This window comes from Anarhichas minor, unplaced genomic scaffold (assembly GCF_050575085.1).
Source record: "Anarhichas minor isolate MPS153535 unplaced genomic scaffold, ASM5057508v1 ptg000002l, whole genome shotgun sequence".
NCBI classification, from domain to species: domain Eukaryota; kingdom Metazoa; phylum Chordata; class Actinopteri; order Perciformes; family Anarhichadidae; genus Anarhichas; species Anarhichas minor.
The window spans coordinates 9,191,145-9,212,039 of NW_027466448.1; the positions used below are offsets into that span (position 1 = coordinate 9,191,145).

The 20,895-nt window shown below is 43.3% G+C and overlaps 3 protein-coding genes and 1 long non-coding RNA gene across 4 annotated transcripts; 3 read left to right on the plus strand and 1 right to left on the minus strand.

Moving 5' to 3' along the window:
* Positions 1-712: 712 nt before the first annotated feature.
* LOC142947559 (apelin receptor B-like) lies at positions 713-2,792 on the plus strand. Its single transcript, XM_076089232.1, has one exon. It carries the CDS (start codon positions 822-824, stop codon positions 1,887-1,889), a length of 1,068 nt encoding a protein of 355 aa, XP_075945347.1. The 5' UTR covers positions 713-821; the 3' UTR covers positions 1,890-2,792.
* A 1,978-nt stretch (positions 2,793-4,770) lies between these two features.
* LOC142947570 (uncharacterized) lies at positions 4,771-7,955 on the minus strand. The gene is made up of 2 exons (XR_012953378.1): positions 5,870-7,955; positions 4,771-5,764 (listed from the first exon to the last, which is right to left on the minus strand). It is a non-coding gene; the product is annotated as an uncharacterized LOC142947570 (long non-coding RNA).
* Positions 7,357-10,233, plus strand: nfkbil1 (nuclear factor of kappa light polypeptide gene enhancer in B-cells inhibitor-like 1). Its single transcript, XM_076089221.1, has 4 exons — positions 7,357-7,823; positions 7,917-8,029; positions 8,868-8,979; positions 9,063-10,233. The coding sequence occupies exons 1-4, from the start codon at positions 7,550-7,552 to the stop codon at positions 9,653-9,655; spliced, it is 1,092 nt and encodes a 363-aa protein (XP_075945336.1). The 5' UTR covers positions 7,357-7,549; the 3' UTR covers positions 9,656-10,233.
* A 1,208-nt stretch (positions 10,234-11,441) lies between these two features.
* Positions 11,442-20,054, plus strand: atp6v0a2a (ATPase H+ transporting V0 subunit a2a). The gene is made up of 20 exons (XM_076089262.1): positions 11,442-11,713; positions 12,225-12,303; positions 12,476-12,573; positions 13,701-13,844; positions 14,213-14,304; positions 14,411-14,537; positions 14,794-14,876; positions 14,973-15,066; positions 15,146-15,358; positions 15,981-16,131; positions 16,238-16,377; positions 16,482-16,639; positions 16,753-16,843; positions 16,929-17,047; positions 17,277-17,487; positions 17,581-17,700; positions 17,789-17,908; positions 18,251-18,368; positions 18,471-18,642; positions 18,994-20,054. Exons 1-20 carry the CDS (start codon positions 11,603-11,605, stop codon positions 19,094-19,096), a joined length of 2,544 nt encoding a protein of 847 aa, XP_075945377.1. The 5' UTR covers positions 11,442-11,602; the 3' UTR covers positions 19,097-20,054.
* Positions 20,055-20,895: the final 841 nt, after the last annotated feature.

Sequence of the window (20,895 nt, forward strand, 5' to 3'; positions counted from 1 at the left end):
CTATTATTAAATCTTGCCAATTTGGCTTTATTGTATATTTGGTATTATTGTATATTTTTAATTTAAGGTCTGAGGTTAAAGTTTTGTTTAACCTGCAGTTCATTAACACTCAACACATTTTGTCTCTAGTTTGTGGTTTTACTTGTACGAACATGTACAGGCATGAGCAAAACAGACATTGAAATGTAAATAGTGCTGCTCATTTGGATTTCAGTAGAGTGCTCCGGTGCCAGAAGGACTCTCGATTGATATTGAAATTGATTACTCCTTGAAAGTCATGCCCAGACTTGACTCATGGGCTACTGTCCAAACATGTCTAATTAAATATAATTCCCTAAAGTACCATTGTTGCAGTTATATCTGTGGCAATTTGGAAAAGGTTTATACTTTGGACAGAGTTTTATTTCACCCCTGAATTCATGTAGACCATATATTTATATTTACAGCTTTATGCATAAAATGTGAGGGAAAAACTATTAGTATTATCGGCAAAAAAATACTAGCATTTTCAACTTATATTACATACATTAAAGGGACTCCCCTATGCATTATGTTGTATACAAACAAAAATGAATGGAGAGAGAGGTGGGCGTGTACGCAGTGAGAGAGTGTGTTCTTCAGAGCAGAGAGGAGGAGGGCAGTGGGAGGGGAGGGGAGGAGGGGCGTGCTGGGAGGGTACAAGTCTGGCTGGAGGGTATATAAGGGTGGGCAGGTTTCACATGTTGCGATAGACATCAGAGTGCTGATAACTATTGCGGATCTATCTGCACCGAACAGATTGCTCCTTTGCTTAAAAAACAGGATAATAACAAAAAACAAAGATGGAGCCAACTGAAGCTTATGACTACTACGACTACGAGGATGCCGAAAACTCCACCATGTGTGACTATTCTGAGTGGACGCCGTCATACTCCGTCATCCCCGTGCTGTACATGCTTATTTTCATCCTCGGCCTCTCCGGAAACGGGGTGGTGATCTTCACCGTGTGGAGGGCACAGGGTAAGCGGCGTGCAGCTGACGTCTACATCGGCAACCTGGCCCTGGCTGACCTCACCTTTGTGATCACTCTGCCTCTGTGGGCCGTTTACACCGCCATGGGCTACCACTGGCCCTTTGGGGTGGCCCTGTGTAAGATCAGCAGCTACGTGGTCCTGCTCAACATGTACGCCAGTGTCTTCTGCCTCACCTGCATGAGCTTCGACCGCTACCTGGCCATCGTCCACTCCTTGTCCAGCACCCAGCTGCGCACCCGTGGCCACATGCAAGCCTGCCTGACAGCCATCTGGCTGCTGTCTGGTGTCCTGGCTGCCCCGACTCTGGTCTTTCGCACCACTATATATGATCCAACCAGCAACAGCACGTCCTGCGCCATGGACTTCAGCCTGGTGATGACACGGAAAGCTCAAGAGAGCCTGTGGAACGCTGGTCTCGGCATGTCCTCCTCAGTTCTGGGCTTTCTCCTGCCTTTCTTGGCGATGATGGTGTGCTACGGCTTCATCGGCTGCACCGTGACCCGCCACTTCAACACTCTGCGCAAAGAGGACCAACGTAAGAGGAGGCTGCTGAAGATCATCACCACGCTGGTGGTGGTGTTCGCCGCCTGCTGGACGCCCTTCCACATTGTGAAGAGCGCTGATGCCCTCTCCTATCTGGAGTTGTTTCCCACCACTTGCAGTTTCCTGCGCTTCCTGCTGCTGGCTCACCCCTACGCCACCTGCCTGGCCTACGTCAACAGCTGCCTCAACCCCTTTCTATATGCCTTCTTCGACCTGCGCTTCAGATCCCAGTGCCTGTGCCTGCTCAACCTCAAGAAGTCCTTGCACGCGAGTCCCGCCAGCTCCCTGTCCTCTCAGAAGACAGAGACTCAGTCTCTGGCCACCAAGGTGTGACGACAGCTGAGGGCCCAGATGCATGCTGGGGAAGAGGTGAACAATGCAGAATAAAGCAGGTAAATCAAAACAGCGCTGGGTGCTTGCTCACGGATCAGGTCCTCGTGTCCGTTTCGGAGTGTCACCTTTGCTCCTCTCTGACTCTGTGGACTACTGTGGCCATTTGCCTGAAGACGACAGTCAGGCTTGTGGTTTTGGGGTCTGACCACACTCAAACTCCAGCCTCACTTTCAGGAGCAGAGGGTGCGAAACTGAACTATTTACTACAAGGGACCAAGCATAAGCCAGACTTTTTGAAAAAGTGGAATGTATTATAAATGGAACACATGCTTGTGTGGTTCTCCTGTGGACTTTTATGCAAAAATACTGAGCTTTTGAACTCCGCAATCCTGTCGTCAAGTCACTCATTTGCCCCGGCTGTTCTTGTTTTCATTTTTCAGCACTCGAGGTGTGTTATCAACCAGACTACCCCACTCTCCGACTCAAACTGTGATATGCTGCATCACAGCCAGCAGTGTTACGCATGTGTGTGTTTATGTGTAGAAAGGGTGTGTCAGGTGGTAAGAGGTGTTGGAGTCTGATAAGAGTGTTGTGAGGAGGGGCGGGGATAGTGGGAGGGGAGGGAGGGGGGGGGGGGGGGGGGAATCCCAGACAGACAGACAGATGGCAGCTGACAAATATTTTCAGGCTGTTAGAAGGCCCAATTAAAAGGTGACTGCTCTGACAGTCTGCGGTCGTGTGACTGTGTGTGTGTGTGTGTATGTGAAGGAATGAGTTTGTTTACTGAGCGTCAGAATGGCAATGACTACTTTGTTCCTGACAAATAAGCATTTTGTGAATGCACGTCATTTTGAATTGATTGTTTATGATTTGTAATTAAAAAAAGTGCTTTGAAAAAACAAACATTCTGTCTCCCTCTGTCCCTTGTGATAGCTTGTTATGTCTCGCTGGAATGTATTTTCTCCTATCCAGTGAATGTGCTTCTTCCTGTTACTGCATTGCTGAGGGCAGGCAGTCTCCCTCCTATTGTGTTTCGCAGGGCCGAAATCAAAGCATGTGTCTGGAGGAAATGCAAGTTTGACTTCTGTTCCTCTCCTCCGGCATGTTTGTTTCTTCTCCTCCTTACAATTCGCTCACACAAACAGTGAGAACAAAAGTTCCTAAATTGGATCAACCACCAGACATTTGGCTTTGTTCCAGAGAAGTTTAAGTCTCGAGGGTTAATTACCACAAAATTAGGGTTCTTTTTTCCCGTTTCAACATCCCAGTATACCCCTGAATGTGTCCCTGTGTTGTTAGTTCATCATAATTAAGCATAGCTGAATGTCTTGGTTTTAGCAAACACACACACAACAGCTTGCTGAGCTTTATATTAGAATTCAACAATGTTGACTGTAAAGAGCTTTTTACAGGATGTAATCAGCAACAGCAGGGAGACAGAGGGATTGAACTAATCCTCGGTTACTAATTTGTGGTGGGACTCCACTATCTGCCCCTGTGTATTACCTTTGACAGAGACGCTTAGTTGTAATCACCTACAATTACAGTTCGCTACAGTGTGCCGTTAAGTTAGGGTTTGGTAAAGGTTCAGTAAATGTGACAAAAGCCGATGGACAAAAGTAATCTGCGTCCTAAATGTCCCAGGTGAAATCTGAAAGCTTCCTTGTCATTGTAGGAGAAAAGAAATCCAGCAGCTGCAGCGACATTCACTCCGTCTCCTTCATCGCTGTCTCAGCTCTATAATCTCATCTGAGCCAAGACACAAACACAGACTTTACACAATCTTTATTTAATATATCTTGATTTAGTCTACAGAAGATGAGGAATTTCCTGGAAATGTGTTGCATGAAACAACAGTAATTTAATTAGTGGCACAATCCAATGCGCTGGAGAGTCTGTGCAACATGTTTTATTGGTGAAACAGCGCACGGCACAATTTTAAATTCCATGCAGCAGTAGTTTTTTACAGGACGACTTCTCACATTATCCTCCACCTGTCGGTGTCAAAGTCAAAGCCTGGCATGAAAGATAATCCGGATAGATTATTGACATGGGTTTTCAAATGTTATGAAGCTAATGTGGATCATGTTACCAGTATTTCATGGCATGAACTCAACCAAAGCTCGACAACAAAGTGCAAGAGAAAATGGGATTTAAGCCTTTTGATTCTCTCTAGGCTGGGTGTTTGTCTGAGATGACATTCAGAGATGATTACGCAAATGTTTTCATTCCTCTGTAATAACAGAGTGTGAAAAATGAGTGTGTCCTCGCTGGAAGTAGGCTTGCCGCGGGGAATCCCGTGGGTATAAAGTCTTCATTCTCCTTTTCTTTCTTGCTTTCTTGGAAAAAATGCATTCACTGTTAAATTATAATTGAGCCTTTACAGCCAAGAACTATATAAAGACAAGGCATTGTTCTCTGTATTGATAATGTGACTGAAACAATGTTGTATTGGTATTTTCTGCAAGGAGGCCACAGTAGTTCTGTCTGTGCAAAGACGAGCACCACTGCTGTCTGAAGACACTGCTGAGAAGAACAATCAAAGCTTCATTAAATGTCAAAAGTTAACAAACTCAAAGCACTAATTATGTCCATAATAGTGTCTTGTAGACACCACAGTTAACGCCTGACACAACAGTCTTACTAAATGCTTATTACAACACAAATCTCTCTATATTTGTATATTTACATCACACTTGGTTCTCATTATTTGCTCTGTCTCCAGTGGAAATGAAGAAACCAGTTGAAGCGTCAGTCCACACTTTTCAAAACAAAACCACATCAGAATTTGATTTGTTGTCAAATAGGTTTTCAAGGAATTTGCCAAGAATGACAATAAACAGTCATAGAAAATAAAAATACAAAGCAAGTACTGCACAAGTCAAGAATCATAATATAATAGAAATAGAAAAATGTACAATAAATAAGTATTTTAAAAAGGATATAGTTTTTCAAGTGAAAAGAGGTGTACTGTGTTTGAAAGGAAGAAGGTGGAATGTGCAAAATATTTACTGAAGAATCTATAAAAGTTCACAGAATAAATAATATGTGCAAGATGTGCGTAAATGAAATGCATTGAGTCAGATACAACTGGGGGGTAAGTTATAAAATATGTTTGCTGGGTTTGTTTTGTTCGTTTTTTATTTCCTAAACTGACCCTTTAAGTCTGGACGGAGCGATGTGAAACAATCCTCTCTGTCCAAGGAGGTGATCTATAAACACAGCGCAATGCAGACACCAGACTGGACAGTGTCCGTTTGCAGGTCATGCATATCAACTGAAACTAAAGGCAAAGGTGAGAAGGACGAGTTTCTATAGGGGTGCTCACTCACTCATTCGTTGTTATATCAATGGGTGACAATAGCCTTTGTGTTGTTTCAAATCAGACTTGCAGCCAGACCTCCTGTATCTCAGCAGCATATGTTCAGCTGTCATAAATCACAACCAAATAAACCAGGTCATGCAGAAATTAGACAGAGGAAGTGTGCACTCTTTTCTCCACCTTCCTCCTTCCACAATGGTGGCTGAGCAGCACAGCCAGCGGACCGGACCTGAAGGCTGGTCTGACCACAGTGTGGTAGGATGAGATGCTGACCCCCGGGGCGTCTTGGAGGACCCTCAGCTTCCTGCCGCCCGGTCCCTGCAGCGCTCCTCCCTACACCATCCCAGGAGGACGACAGACCTCACGGACAGGATAGGAGTCAGCAGGCCAGGCAGGAAAAGAGAGGTAGGGGTTCCTGACCGGGGATATCCTGTCTTTCAGAAGCATGTCTCTGCTTTTAAGGGCCCTCTGTGAGATAGATAGAGATGCATGCTCCGTCTGGGGTCTTGGAGGACAAGGGTGCTTGCTTCAGACTCTGTGTGACAAATGGGAGCTATAGAAGAAAAAAAAAGGACAATAAAGCTTAAAGCACAGCATAGTGGCAAACATGTGACTCAAACACCTGAAGTGAGAAATCAGAAGTCTCTTTCTCCCTCACTCTCTGCTCTCGCTCCGTCTCTCCTGAGATGTCAGGCATTTCAAAGGCGTTCACACAAGACGGCCATCGTTAGTGGAGACACGTCGTTTCCGACGGCAGAAAAGAGCGGAAGTGCCCAAGCTTTGGGTGACTCCGGATCTCGGGTTATGTGGGTCTCAGAGAAGATCATCCTCTTCACAGGGCACAAAGTGTCCCTTCATTCCCTCCTCTATCCTCTCCATTGTGCATCCTTCCCTCCCTCGGGCCTAAATGGATGCCCTGTCATCTGCAGCAGGACCGAGCCAGTTCAGAGGCTCAGCTGCACTGATTGAAGCATCACAGGTAAAGATAGCTGCACATGTCAGCAAGAAATTACACAAGGACAACGCCAGTCTTCATTGATTCAGGAAGTAACTGCAGTGCAGCTGACAATGTCAGACTGTGGCTTTAATCTTGCAACAGATTAGACTGCAGTGATTTTTCTAGACTTGTGTCAGCGATGCAAACATAATGCAAACTGTCCTCTGTTATCGCAGCCACACCTTGAAGGTCTCAGTAGAACAATCCACACTACATACATGATTTAATCACGTTGATGCGTTTGCACTGTGGATTGTGGCTCAAAAGACTTTGTATTAACCAAATAAAACGTTTAACCTCAATTTCCCATCCAAAGATGTTCTAATCTAAGACATATTGAAAAACTGCTTTAAATAAACAAAGAAAAAAAACTATTAGTAGAAATGAATTCCTTCTACTTCCCACAAATTCAAGTAAATCTTTTAAGTTGAGAATATTTTCGAAGTATTCAAACTCATTACAGCTGGACAAGGTGATGTAGCACCAACGGTTAAGGCCTTAGACTAAAGTTATAGACACCTATTGAAATAGAAGTAAGTGTAGGACTCAAGCTCTAGTCTACAGAGTGACAATTTCTGTCAGATTTCAGACAGCTGTAACAGTTTAACACTTTACTACACTCCCACACACCGAGTCATAACACATCGTGTAGCAGTTCATAATGAAATGTTAGAATTTTACAAAGAACTGTACAAGATTGTATTACTGTAAGTTATATGTACATGTTAAGGGGAAAAAAAGGGTCAATTGAAATACTTCTACACCACTGATGTATAAACCCACATACACACACACAGAGGACCTCTCTGCATGACATTTTCCTGACAGGTGGCATGTTGAAAGGAGGCTGAGGCACAGGAACCCAAAAACACCAGGCAGGGCTTATGAATGCCGAGTCATTAGCCATGTAGAAGATAGCAACAGAGCCCTGAAAGTATGAAGAACATCACTGTTGTTCCAGTTTTCTGTCAGCCACATTTCATAGGATGAATAGCGGGTCTTTGTTTTCCTATCAGAAAGAGAAGGAAGGAATACAAGTTGTATTTCGGGGCATCCTCTCTAGCTGGTGTGTGCTGGTGAGTCAATAAAAGTGGTAACATAGGTTCACTTTATCAATTGATGACTGATTTATAAAGATAGTCAAATACTGACATCTAGTGGCAACACTGGAAACATTCTGTCCCCGGAACTTTGAGATCCGAGCTGCTGCTACCTTCGGAGTTATTAAGGAGCAGGACCGGGTTAGCCGTTGGCCCTTCAGATGCTAACCGAAGCTAACTCAACCCACCACAAGTCAAATTAACCTGCTTTGTTTCACAGTCTGGTCCGTGTTTAGTCCGCATGTTGTCTCGCAAACAGAAGCGGGTGTGGAAATACGTGGAGGAGGGCGACTTGCTGAAGCTGAAGTCGTACCTGCGGAAGCACCGGGACCTGGACGTGAACTTCTCCCAGGGCAAGAGGGAGAGGAGCCCGCTGCACCTGGCCTGCTGCCTGGGAGACGACGCTGCTCTTCGGCTGCTGCTCAAACACGGAGCCGATGTTCTCCGGAAGGACCGTAAAGGAGACACGGCGCTACACAACGCGGTCAACAGGGCTCTTAAACACGGGAAATCAGGTAAGGAGAGACGCGTAAAGGAGCTGTTGTTGAATTATAAACGTTGGCCGCCATTTGTCATATCTTTGCTTTTTGTTGTTGTTTCCCCCACAGCGTATGAAGACCTGGTTGAGCCGCTCAAAAACAGCTGTCCAGAGGCTTTGAATAACCCAAACAGCGCTGGAGTCACACCTCAAGATCTACTGAACTGGAGGAAACAGAAAAAGGTGAGTTAGACCTTTAGTTAAGGATCAGTGTTGTGGTCAGAAACTATATTTTAGTAGCTATTATTAAGAAATGTCTGCCACTAATGACAGTTGTCATTGTAGATCAATCTGCTTGTGATCATTTTGAGTAATAATTGTGTCCTAAACCAAAACATAAAGCAACTTTTCATGTTATTTAACAGTGAAAGGGCTGGAACAGTTAGTTTATTAATCAGTTAGTGGGTCATCAGAAACATGATCAGCATCTAATATATTGATTTATCGTTTATTTGTTTTACAAAATAAGAATCCACACTTTTTGTTTATTATGTTTAAATAACGTTTTTTCTCTGTGTTATCACATGACATTTGAACAAGTTATCATGGTTTTAACTTGGTATTTTTGTGTATAACGTTCACAATAAACATAGTAAATGAAAAATAAAACAAATATTACAAAGGTCAAGAATCATAAATATCAAATAGAAATTAACAATAATAAACATATCTCTGTTTTACGATGAAAAGAGCTGTGAAAGTGATCGACTTCTCTCCCAGGGAGCCATTGTTTTCCATTCATTTCAGTTTGGTATAATGATCAACTCTCAGTGAGGGGTCAGAGGTATTCTTGTTGAAAGACAGATTAATCATTAAATCTCTCTCAAGCAACTTTCAGTTCTCTGTACATTGATTTTCATATTGCACACAAATTAATCAAAACCATCGTCCGCCTGGAAGGTGGGAGCACCATCTTTGTGTAATTTGGGTGATTCCTTTGCATCAGATGTCAGCAGAGTAACATTTGATCTGTTTGTTAGTGTTTGATCAGATTCACACATAATTCCCTTAAATTCCTCAGACTGCCGAAAACATGAGCCGCCCGTCTGAAAGAGACCCTGAGAAGGAGTGGATGGAAAAGCTGTTTGGTGAATGCGAGGATGAATTCTGCGACACCTTTGGCGTCTATGACGGTACATTTAAACTCATTATTAAATGCAGAATTCTATTTTGACTTACCCTACATAAATAACACGGCTGTACTTCTTTCACACAGCTGACGATTTTCTTCCCGTTGACGATGACGAGCAAGACTTCGGGGACTGGGCTGACCGCATTAGAAAAGAATATTTCGATAAAAAGCACGCCGAAGCTCAGAGACTGGCAGCGTCGTCCTCCGGGTGGAAAAAGAAGGAGAAGAGTAAACAAGAGCGAGAGCAGGAGGCGCAGAGCCAGAAGGAGCTGCACGAGAGGCTGCAGAGGGAACATGAAGAGTATCTGGCACGAGCGGCACGCAAAGAGGAAGAGGCCCGGCAGGGTAGGAAGCGCATGTACGACGAAAGGTGCGCTGCAACTTTTAGTGGTGGCTCCTCGTCCGGCGTCACGAAGCTGAGCTACAGCGATATCCCCTGGCCCGCTCCCCGAGGAACAGTACAGGAGATGCTGGATGTGATGCTCCACGGCGTGGACAGGAAGGACGTGCCGGTGTTTCGTAAAATGCTCCGGAAGCAGCAAACGCTGTGGCATCCGGATAAATTTGCTCAGCGATGCGAAGCTCGATTGGAGGAGAAGGACAAGCAACGGATCCTGGACACAGTTACAGCGCTGTCGCAGGAGCTCAACAGGCTGGCCCATAGCCTGAGGACTTAAAGTCAAGCTAATAGTATCGTATAGTACTATGTGCTTCTCTGGACAACTTTATAATTAAACTGAATTCGTACCATGAATGCAAAAAAAATCCAGCACACTGTTTGGCAACATTTTGGTCCTCTATACTTTCTTCAGGTGAAATTCATCCAGACACACAGCACCAGGATGTAAATGTAAACGTAGCCCAGGGATTCATGCAAATCAAGGAAAATACATCAGGCGGTTTCACAAACACACCAGGGAGCAGCTGAGGGTTAAGGGCCTTGCTCAAGGGTACACAAGAATGGTACTAATGCTGGATCTATCACGCTAGTCGTCTTTATCCTTATCCTGAAGTAGACCACTGCTGTGCTCCTAATTTGTGGGAAGAAATGAAAGTCAGTAGATACAAAAACGTCTGCCGTTATTGTGAATATTTGCTTTCCCCCTGTAATATGAGAGTGTACCTGCAGGATTGATACAGTAGAGATTGTACCCACAGAGGACCAATCAACAGATTGAACACCGAGCAGTGACATGCTTCAGATGAAAGCCTGATTTAATGAAAATAAAATGAACTTAATCCAGCTTTTTCAAAACCCTGAGTTACCTTTGTGTTGAGTCATACGAGCAGTAAAACAGCCCGTAGTTAAAGAGTCAGCAAAAAGCTGCTCCTACGTGTGGCCAGCAGGTCTATTAAGACGTGCAGTACTAATTTATCACGAGGGAAGATTTGCTCTTATAAAGCAAAACTGAGCCCATCATTCTGAAACACCTTAAATAAAGGATTTCACACAAAGAGCAGACGGTCGGTCCGCTTTCAGTGATGGAACAGAATTAGAAGATGCGCAGGTTGCCAGGTTTGTGAGCAGACCACCTTTTGAAGAAGATAAACTTGTCATTTACAAGCACAGTGTCAAACGAGACAAAGGAATTTACTGAAAGTTTATTCTAGGGCTAATTCACAAAAAAAGAGCAAAATGTGAATGAATAACACATTTACGACATAATATAGAAACAAAAGTAGAGGCTAGAATATGTTATATAAAATAATGTGCCTATATCTTCAAAAATATTTGATCATTGTGGAATACAAAATCATTTTTTACATCTGTTCACATAGTTTTGAACACTGTCCTTGTCTTATTGGTGTGCTTTATTGTGTTTAGCACATTTTGGCTTGAGGCTACCTCAAACAACTGCTGTTTGCACAGCGGGGCGTGAGAGCTGCAGGTTAAGTTTCGACACCAAATTAGCGTCAAACAAACATGTTTCTACAGATATCGTATGAACTGTATTTCTCCTCTTTGGCTGTCAGATAAAACCTCTTTCACGCGAGTCATTTTGTAATTCACGAATCAACGATTATTGCGGAGGATGCGACAATATCTGGCAACCCGGAGACGCAATCTGTCGATTGCCGGCGCGACGTAGCGAGAATAAAGGCCGTAGCCTATTTCTGACTGTCTTTTTATAACGTGTGATGCTACCTTCAGCCCCACTTGTCTGCATGGAGGGTTGAAGGATTCATCTTATAGTTCGCCTGTTGCTCGTTTCTTTGCGGCCCCGCGTTGCGTCGTCTCCGTGTGTGTGTGTTGTTTTTTTGCGCCGTAATGTCAGGTGTTCAAGGTAAAGAGCCCACAGGATGACTCGATGTACAAGGTGCATTAGGGACGTTTCTGTCTTTGTTTTCTTATTGTTTATTTTATAGAAAGCAGACGGGCTTTGCGCGGAGACAAAGCGGAGCGACACCCGGACCCAGAATGAGGAAAATGTCCCTTCATTATTAATAGACAATAACTAATCCTCGGGGCGACGTTGATTGGTTAACGCGTTTAAAGCCACGCACCGACTCGTCGCATTGTGTGATGTCCTATATTCGCTCGTAGTCGACGGCTCGTTGTCCAGCAGTCATAAGGCTACACACCGGTTAATAGGCGGCGGAGGAGATCTGTCTGGCACATAAAGATGGTGTTTCGGAGTGAGGAGATGTGCTTGGCGCAATTGTTTCTGCAGTCCGGCTCTGAATATGACTGCATCAGTGAGCTCGGGGAGCTGGGGCTGGTCGAGTTTCGAGATGTAAGTAGAAATGATGCACAAACACTCTTTTATTTTAAATGTAGCCTATCTATTCTCCCCCCCCCCCCCCCCCCCCCCCCCCCCCGGTTTAAAAGTATGTGTGCTTATGTATTATTTTAGAAAGCCTATCTGTATTGTTTTAATAGAGAATAAATTAATTCTGCCTTACATGTGCTTTTCTCTCTGGGTGCATGCATGCTTGAGGGATGGGGGGTCCTATAAATAGACCCAAATGTTCTTCGACTTTATCCATCCAGCTGAATGTCTGCATTATGACTGACTTTTCATGTTCAATTTGTACAATGGTTGAAAGTCAAATTGCTCCACATTGCACTTGACTCTTGGAGAGTATTATTACAGTATTTAAAGTATGATGAACAAGAATTAACAATGCTAGAGCCGGACTAAAACTTGGTAAAGATGCCATGTTGAACCTCGTTATTGCACATGCACGGACTGATGCAGTATAGCTTGCAGCTCACCTGACCTGTGATGCTTCCTCTGGTTTCAGCTCAACCCAAGTGTCAGCTCATTCCAGCGGCGCTTCGTCAGCGAAATCAAGAGATGTGATGAGATGGAGAGGATTCTGGGTAAGAGAGCACCTGGGGGTGGTTCATGTGGGTGTAGCCTTGGCTGAGCACACATCATCAGGGGAAGTAAGCAACTCATGGCTGGTTGTGTTTAACAAACTGACGGCTTGTCTGACACTCCAGTTATAATTACCGTGAAATAAACTGTCAGCATTTTTTATTTGTTTGACAGGCTACCTGCTGAGGGAGATTCAAAAGACTAGTGTAGCCGTTCCAGAGGAGGATGACAGCCCGCTTGCTCCTCTCGCCAGACAAGCCCTTGAGATCATGGTGAGTGTCACTTCAGCCACATTTTACTGTAAAAGTACCCTCTTTGTACACTTTTCATCGTGTTTAATGGAGTGCATTTATATGCATAGAAATATATATACAAGATATGTGGAACATGGAGAAACCTGGCTATCCTATCTCTGTATAGATCCTAATAATAATCAGGTTTTTGATAGTGACAGCAGTGCATGCATTGCGTCGCTTCCTCCAGATCTGTTAACCTCCAGCTTCCTTTAACTCTATGGTTGGAAAAATCATTTATTATTCCGCACTGTGTGGCGGTAGCACATATACTGTATCCTCTTGCTTCCGCTCTGATTCGTGCTGCACCAATCCATCAAATGAAAATATTCTAGATTGTTCTCCAAGTTAAGCCTGACTCATTCGGTATCTTTAGAAAGGTTGGGACTTCTAGTAGATGATACCTCTTGCCTGGATTTAGCGTCTCCGTGTAGTCATCAGTGATGGAAGATGAGACAGTAAAATTGATCCTCTGCATTCCTGACATCAGACTTTCACATTCACGTAGCCCATCATTACGTCATTTATCGTCATATGTGTTGTTGTTCTGACCCACTGCTACATAACCTGAGTTGAGGACTCACCTGCACACATGGTGGAAAATTACAAGAAACCTGGACGAGTTGTTCAATTACAACAATATCCTGGTTTCAGTGCTCCTTTTAACATAATGAAGTTTATTAAAACTGAGATAAGAATTCATCCAGGTGTCTGAAACTAGGATATGATGTTTAAATGCACCACACGTCAAATATTAATACATTATGTTCTTATTTCGTTCATTATTTATCAATTCTATAATTTCTGCCACTGAGTGCTACTTTTACATTTTATCTGGTATTCTAAAATTATGTTTTTTAAACATTATATATTTTACTTTTTTTGTGTCTGGCTAATGTAACAATGCAAGTTTTGTTAAGTTAATAGTTCGACCCCCCCCCATCAATCAATCTTTATCTACAGTGATAATTTATATATATTTATTTTGACTGTCTTCTGATGCCGGTCGTATTCATGTTGCTTCTCGTCTGCCTGAGTTAACTGAAGAAGTCAACTTGCTGCTGAGTGCAGGCTTAAGCTGGTGTTCAATGTGTGGTGACGTGCAGGAGCAGCTTCAGAGGCTGGAGATGGAGCTCAGCGAGGTGACCCGAAACAAAGAGAAGCTGCAGAGGAACCTCCTGGAGCTCACCGAGTACACACACATGCTGAAGATCACACGGACCTTCATCCACAGCCGCTCCAGAGTAAGTGTGTCTCCAACCGTCTCTCTCGCGTACCGCTTCTGTTCCAGTCCCACTCTGTTTGCATCTCAAGGCAATATGCCTCCTCTCACCTCACCAGCAGTGCGTTGTTTTCTTCTCACGGATGTGTTCTGTTTGCCGGCGTGACAGAAATGAAACTAGAGCCGAATTTAATTAAAGACACGGTCCCAGTGCAGCCGTTACAAGCACCCTGCTGTGTTAAAAAGGAATACAGCAAAGAGCAACAATGGTGTCTCTATGTAAGACAGGCCTTTATGAGAATAAACAGCGCTTTCACATAGGCTTTGTCTTAATAATCCTTATGAGCAGTTAATGTAAGCTGAATGAAACATGTTCCTTTTTATAATTCGCATGAGGCTCTTGGTCCCCAGTATGAAGAGTTCCCCACGGTGGAGACGGACATGGTGACGGGGTGCACTGGTATGCAAAGACTCGGAGCCAAGCTGGGGTGAGCTGCAACACGTCTCATTTACATCCACACGACAGGACGTCATAATGTGTTCTACCGTTAAGAAATGAACTTTGAACCTAACCTGATTTCTCTCTGGCTGTAGGTTTGTTTCTGGTCTCATCCAGCGGGTGAAGGTGGAGGCCTTTGAGCGCATGTTGTGGAGAGTGTGTAAGGGTTACACCATCCTCAGCTACGCAGAGGTGGACGAGAACCTCGCTGATCTCGACACTGTGAGTAAAAATTGCGTACTTCAGGATTGAGGTCAAGAGAGATATTGTAACATTTGTTGTAATCAATCAACAATTGCTGTTTATTATTTGTTATTTAACAAAAAAGAAAAACTAGCTGTTCCCTGCTCTTCGCAGCTGATGTCTGAATTCAGCCAAAGATCGTTTGCGAGTTACTGTAACTCGGGATTCATGTAAAAGTCATTTTTCTTCATGGCTTTTTGTGAAGTGATAACTTGCCTGATCTGTGTTGTTTCAGGGTGAGATCAGCAAAAATGTTGTGTTTCTAATCTCTTTCTGGGGAGACCAGATCGGACAGAAAGTACAAAAAATCTGTGACTGGTAAGAACACCATCATCACATGACCCGCATGACTCACGGGCTTAAATTCCCGCTGTATTCTTTATCAGCGCACATGTCCGTCTCTGCTGTCCTCAGTTACCACTGCCATCTTTACCCGCACCCTGACAACGATGAGGAGCGGGCAGATGTGTTGGACAGCTTGAGGACTCGCATCCAAGACCTCAACAACGTAAGACCGATAAAGACGGACGTTTAACACGCTCGCACGTTCTCACTGAGTTTGTGTAGTGATCGCTGTGTTCCTCCAGGTGCTGCACCGCACCGAGGACTACCTGAGGCAGGTTCTGCAGAAGGCCTCGGAGTCGGCCTTTACCTGGGTTGTGCAGGTGAAAAAGATGAAGGCAATCTACCACATCCTGAACCTCTGCAGCTTCGACGTCACCAACAAGTGTCTGATTGCTGAGGTGTGGTGTCCCGTCAGTGACCTGGCAAACCTGCGGGGAGCGCTAGAAGAGGGCTCGGTGAGGAAAATTAGGGCATCGATATTATTGCAGCTGATCAGGTTAGATTTATTTGCGGAGGCCAAAATACTGTTTGCGATTAGTATTTGACAAATTGCGTAGCTTTAATAGTTACTTAGATTTAGGGCTCGTTATAAGAATCAGTGTTGGCCTCTTTATGGATTTGACACTGTTATCAGCTGTTAAGCACTCAAATTGTATCACCAAGAGGCAATTTTAATTATTTCCCATTAATACTGGCATTAGGCTTTTTGGATGACTCCCTCTCCTAACCAACTCCATCTGTCGTGTTTTTTTTTTTTGTTTCGTTATGGGCTGTATCATTTGTTGTTGTTGTAGTTTAGCAGTTATTGTCACTTGCTGTCCAGTATGTGTTGGCAACTCCTACTGCTGCAGGCTGCATATCTGATTTTTCTTTCAGATAAAATGTCTCACCCAGAATGTACGAGAGAAAAGCTTCCTGGTCAAAGAATCACTAAAACCTGTGAATAATTGACAAGAGACAGGAGTGAGCAAAGGGAGCTCCAAACATCATCAATGTGTCGTTTTCTGTGAATATATAACGCTGGTTACTCATTTCAGAATCGTCCTTTACATTTTTTGTCTTTGTTTTTTCGAACAGAGAAAAGGCGACGCCACCGTGCCGTCCTTTGTGAACCGCATCCCGAGCACTGACACTCCGCCCACCTTGTTAAGAACCAACAAGTTCACATCTGGCTTTCAGAGCATTGTGGAGGCGTATGGGGTGGGGGACTATCGCGAGGTAAGCCCAGGTAAGAACTCCCACTGTGTCACGCAAAGAATAAACTATAAACTATCTTTTTGTTTGCTTTGGAGAAGGTCAGAGTACATTGAAGCTGTTGTCTCTTTAATTGGCAGCTCCCTACACCATCATCACATTCCCCTTTCTGTTTGCTGTGATGTTTGGCGACCTCGGCCACGGGATGATAATGAGTCTCTTCGCCTTGTGGATGGTGCTGACGGAGAAAAAGCAGAAGAAGAAACGGTCCGATAATGAGGTGGGAATGAGCCGTTCCCTTTGGTTGTTCCCCCTCATCCATAATGCAGAGACTTATGATTGTAAATTAGTTTTGGCTGATAGTTGTGTCTCTGTTGATCTCAGATATGGACGACGTTCTTCAGCGGCCGCTACATCATCCTGATGATGGGGCTTTTCTCTATCTACACCGGGCTGATTTACAATGACTGTTTCTCCAAGTCGCTCAATATATTTGGCTCTGGCTGGAGCGTCAAGGCCATGTTTACAAATCAGCAGTGGACGTGAGTTAGCAGTAAAATACTCTCACAAACACTTTTTCTATTTATTTTTTCTGTAAATATGTGTTTTAATACATTTTTCTATTTAATACATATCTTTTTTTTTTACGTGGCAGGAATAAAACCCTCCAAACAAATGCTTTGCTCACGTTAGACCCCAACATCAGCGGTGTTTTCAGTGGGCCGTACCCATTCGGCATCGATCCTGTGAGTAAATGCACTCAGACATTACTGTCAGAATGGAACCGACTCATTTTCTTGTCATTTTCACTGAGATGCTTTTTAATATCAGATATGGAGCATGGCGGTGAACCGGCTGTCCTTCCTCAACTCCTACAAGATGAAGATGTCCGTTATTATCGGGGTAATCCACATGAGCTTTGGAGTGGTGCTGAGTGTCTTCAACCACTTGTGAGTGACTCGAGATATAAGTCCCTGGCAGCAACCTTACATCACTTTTATTAATATACATCCATCGGTGTCCATGAGCATGTGAACGTGTGTGTATTTTTTGCGATTAACCATTTATGTATCATTGCTTAAAAACAATGTATTGTTTTGATAGGCATTCAGGGGTTCAATCATTAAAGCCACTCGCTCATCACTTTCTTTATTCCCATACTTTGTTCTCTCCCTTCAGGCACTTCCGACAGAAATTTAATGTCTATCTGCTGTTTCTTCCTGAGCTGCTCTTCCTCCTCTGTCTCTTTGGCTACCTGGTCTTCATGATTCTCTACAAGTGGTTGGCATTCGGTGTACGAGACTCCAGCGCGGCTCCCAGCATCCTGATCCACTTCATTAACATGTTTGTCATGCAGGGGAAGGATATCACTCCTCTCTACCCAGGACAGGTGTGTGTTTGACGACGTTTATCTGAAACACGATCAGCTCCGGATGCATTTTCATCCTCGTTAACACATTTTCTCATTTTCTTGATTCCCCAGACTGGGCTGCAAGTTTTCTTAATCGTGATAGCTATGCTGTCAGTACCTGTGATGCTGTTAGGAAAACCTCTTTACTTGTACTGGCTGTACCGTGGAGGCAAAGGCCTGCGCAGACGCAGAGTACGTGAGATCAGACATATTTTAAATATATTTTATATGTTTTTTTTGGTTATTTGTCAATAAGATCAACGTTGTTGTCTCACCTCAGGGTTATGAGAGAGTGAGGCGTGTAAGTGAGGATGACAACTCCACAGCACCGGCATATGATGATGATGATGAAGAGGAGGGACTTGATGAAATGCCAAGCAGAGAAGCTCTTCCCAAAGAGGTCAGAGATCCACCAGTACCTAAATGACCTGACATTAATGATGCGCTGTATTTGCACATTAGAATATATTAATATTTACTGCTTTGCGAGGCTGCATTTACTGAGCAGTGGTTGTGGTCATTGTACTGTTGCCGTGTGTGTGCTGATTTTTGTCACGTCGCAGGTTTTGCAACAACTTGCTTATAAGCCTGCAGTTGTGTGCTAATATGTGTCTCACTTATAGAGCTAATTTATTATCATGTGAACACCTGCATTGTCTTTTTATAAATTTCAGAATACTGTTTTAAAATCGGTATGAATAAAGTGTAATATCTAATATATATTTTGTGACCTGTTTTGCAGTTTGACTTTGCGGATGTGCTCCTGTACCAGGCCATTCACACCATAGAGTACTGCCTGGGCTGCATCTCCAACACTGCATCGTACCTGCGTCTCTGGGCTCTCAGCCTGGCTCACGCCCGTAAGTGCGGGCACAACGACTGCTTTGCATTTCTTCACCTTTTTAGATATGAATTCATTTCTGTGTGTCTTTGTGCATCCTTGTGTTCGTATTGCTTTTCAGAGCTGTCAGAGGTGTTGTGGGGCATGGTGATGCGCCTGGGTCTGAGGATCACCACCAGAGTGGGGGTGGTGTTTTTAGTCCCCGTGTTCGGCCTCTTCGCCGTGCTCACCGTGTCCATCCTGCTAGTCATGGAAGGCCTATCGGCGTTCCTCCACGCTCTCCGACTTCACTGGTGAGTCTCATTGTACCAGCCGGCCTGAATGATCACATCACTCTTTAGTTCAGGAGTATGATATTAATACTGGGATATGAGACTTGGCATTGTACCGATTGTAACCAGCCGATTATTTTCTCGATGAATTGATAAATGTCTTTCCTACTCTGTAAGGCAGTGATTAAGGCTGTTCTAGTCTTTAAAGTGACATTATTAAGACTGAGACATTGAGTTAAAAATGTGTTGATATTTGATTTTTGTTTTTTCAGCGTGACTCAGCTCTGCTTTATTCAATTTCCTGTTTGCGTTCACCTTCCTTATCCTTCATTAAAGAGCCTCTAATCGCTCACTTGAACACTTGATTTCCAGGGTGGAGTTTCAGAACAAATTCTACCACGGGACCGGTGTCAAGTTTGTGCCCTTCCACTTCTCCCTCCTGCCCTCCGTTTTTGAACAAGATGGCTTGCTTTAAAAAAATTAAATAAAAAAGTGACTCTCTGAGGTGTTGCATATGAGTGGAAGCAGACTTTAGAATTGGGAAGGTGTGCTGGAAGCTGGAACAATTCACACTGTGATGACGACAACAAACCTTGAAGACAATGGACTGAAGCTCCCTCTCGTAGCAACGTTTTTCACCATGACAATTTTTAAAATGTGAGCGGCTGTGCTGACTGCCTTACTACTGTACCCAGCAAGCCTCTGAATAAACAGAGCTTCGAAAATCCCTCTTCTATTAATACTTTAATTTTGTGGGCGGGACATCACTCAAAACTACTTGCCACACCAGTGGGGTGAGTTTAAATATTTTATTTGCATTGTGCTGTGTGAACTGGTTTTGTATTAATTACACCATGGTATTTAAAATAAACAGTTATACAGTGCAATGTAAAGGTCCAACATTATCCAAGACCATATCAAGCATCCTGATGTAGTGCCATAGAGATATATTTCTGATGATGATATGGGGATGCGTTTGGGTCTTTTTAAAATCTTCTTCCAGACGGCGAGAGAAAAATACAAACTTTCAACCCTTTTTTGTGAGGCATATAGTCACAAAGCACTTTGCAAAATGATTGTACAATGAAAAGTTTTCACTCATGACTGTGATGATGCCAAATGAAAATAATCTTCAACTGTTAGCTGTTTGCTTATTTGATTATTACTGCATTTATTTAAGCATAACCTCCCCTGTAATCGATAGAAAAATGTAAAATACTCCAGAAGAAGTCAAGAAGCCCTAGGCCTTTCTTTGATGATACTGCTTGTTGCATTTGTTAATGATAATTAATGGTATTTATTTAAATTATTGTCTGTATAAGAGTCCAATATTTTACCATTTTGATGTGTTGAATAAAGGTTTCAAGAAATGCAAGTAAAGCATATATGTTCTTGTGTTTTTAACTCCTTCATCATAATCATCGGTCCGTCACTCTTCACTTACAGGCTGTTCTGCCAGAATGGGAAATCTCAATTTTCCAGAGTTCTGGAAAAAACCTTAAAATATATAACTAGTCCATAAAACTAGTGTAAAAGTAGCTGTTTTTTTTAAATGTGAAATGTAAGCCACCTTTGGAGGTGCCCTCTGGTGGCTTTAACCTCACAGTGCAACTGAGTGCCAGAGGAGCAGCATACTGTATAATGAAAGAATTTGATTCTGATTTAAATCTAAAACTTTACTTTAGTTATAAATGTCCGTGTTGAATCTTAGACTATCTGATTATAATCTATGAATCACTGATGAATTAAGTCTTTTGAAATCGGACTTTTCCAACTGTTTCAATTGGAAAATTCGACCTCTGAGTTGCTTTTTTTCTGAATAAAAAAAAAAAAAAAAAAATGCAAATCTTTTTTTGTCATGGTCTATTGTTGACATGAATATCAAACCCTTTTTCTGAGGCAGTATTCATCCTCCAACTCTCTCCTGTCCTGCAAGGATGTAGAAAACAGCAATGTCATGTGCGCACACACACACACACACACACACACACACAGACTTGCACCCATATGCTACAATCCTGTAATAAGGACGTCATCATGATCTCTCTCTTCCTCTCTCCCTCTCTCTCACTTCCTCCCTCTCTCTCTCTCCCATCTACAGGCTTTACTATTACACGCAGTCAAATTGCAGGCTCAACCGTTATATAATTTCATGTAATAATGTGTCTGTCATCTGATTTCAGCTGAAGCCTCGTAGATATCCCTCAAACTATCTCAGGACACTGACACAGCTTCGCCAAACAGCTGCAAGCTAACGGTAGCTTTAGCGGAGGA

What these genes read in the sequence shown, in the direction of transcription:
- LOC142947559 (XM_076089232.1), top strand. Translation starts at nt 822, where the DNA reads ATGGAGCCAACTGAAGCTTATGACTACTACGACTACGAGGATGCCGAA.
- nfkbil1 (XM_076089221.1), top strand. Translation starts at nt 7,550, where the DNA reads ATGTTGTCTCGCAAACAGAAGCGGGTGTGGAAATACGTGGAGGAGGGC. An exon ending in ACTGGAGGAAACAGAAAAAG is followed by an intron (nt 8,030 to 8,867) that starts GTGAGTTAGACC and finishes TAAATTCCTCAG; the next exon opens with ACTGCCGAAAACATGAGCCG. An exon ending in CACCTTTGGCGTCTATGACG is followed by an intron (nt 8,980 to 9,062) that starts GTACATTTAAAC and finishes TCTTTCACACAG; the next exon opens with CTGACGATTTTCTTCCCGTT.
- atp6v0a2a (XM_076089262.1), top strand. Translation starts at nt 11,603, where the DNA reads ATGGTGTTTCGGAGTGAGGAGATGTGCTTGGCGCAATTGTTTCTGCAG. An exon ending in GGCTGGTCGAGTTTCGAGAT is followed by an intron (nt 11,714 to 12,224) that starts GTAAGTAGAAAT and finishes CTCTGGTTTCAG; the next exon opens with CTCAACCCAAGTGTCAGCTC. An exon ending in CTATCGCGAGGTAAGCCCAG is followed by an intron (nt 16,132 to 16,237) that starts GTAAGAACTCCC and finishes TTTAATTGGCAG; the next exon opens with CTCCCTACACCATCATCACA.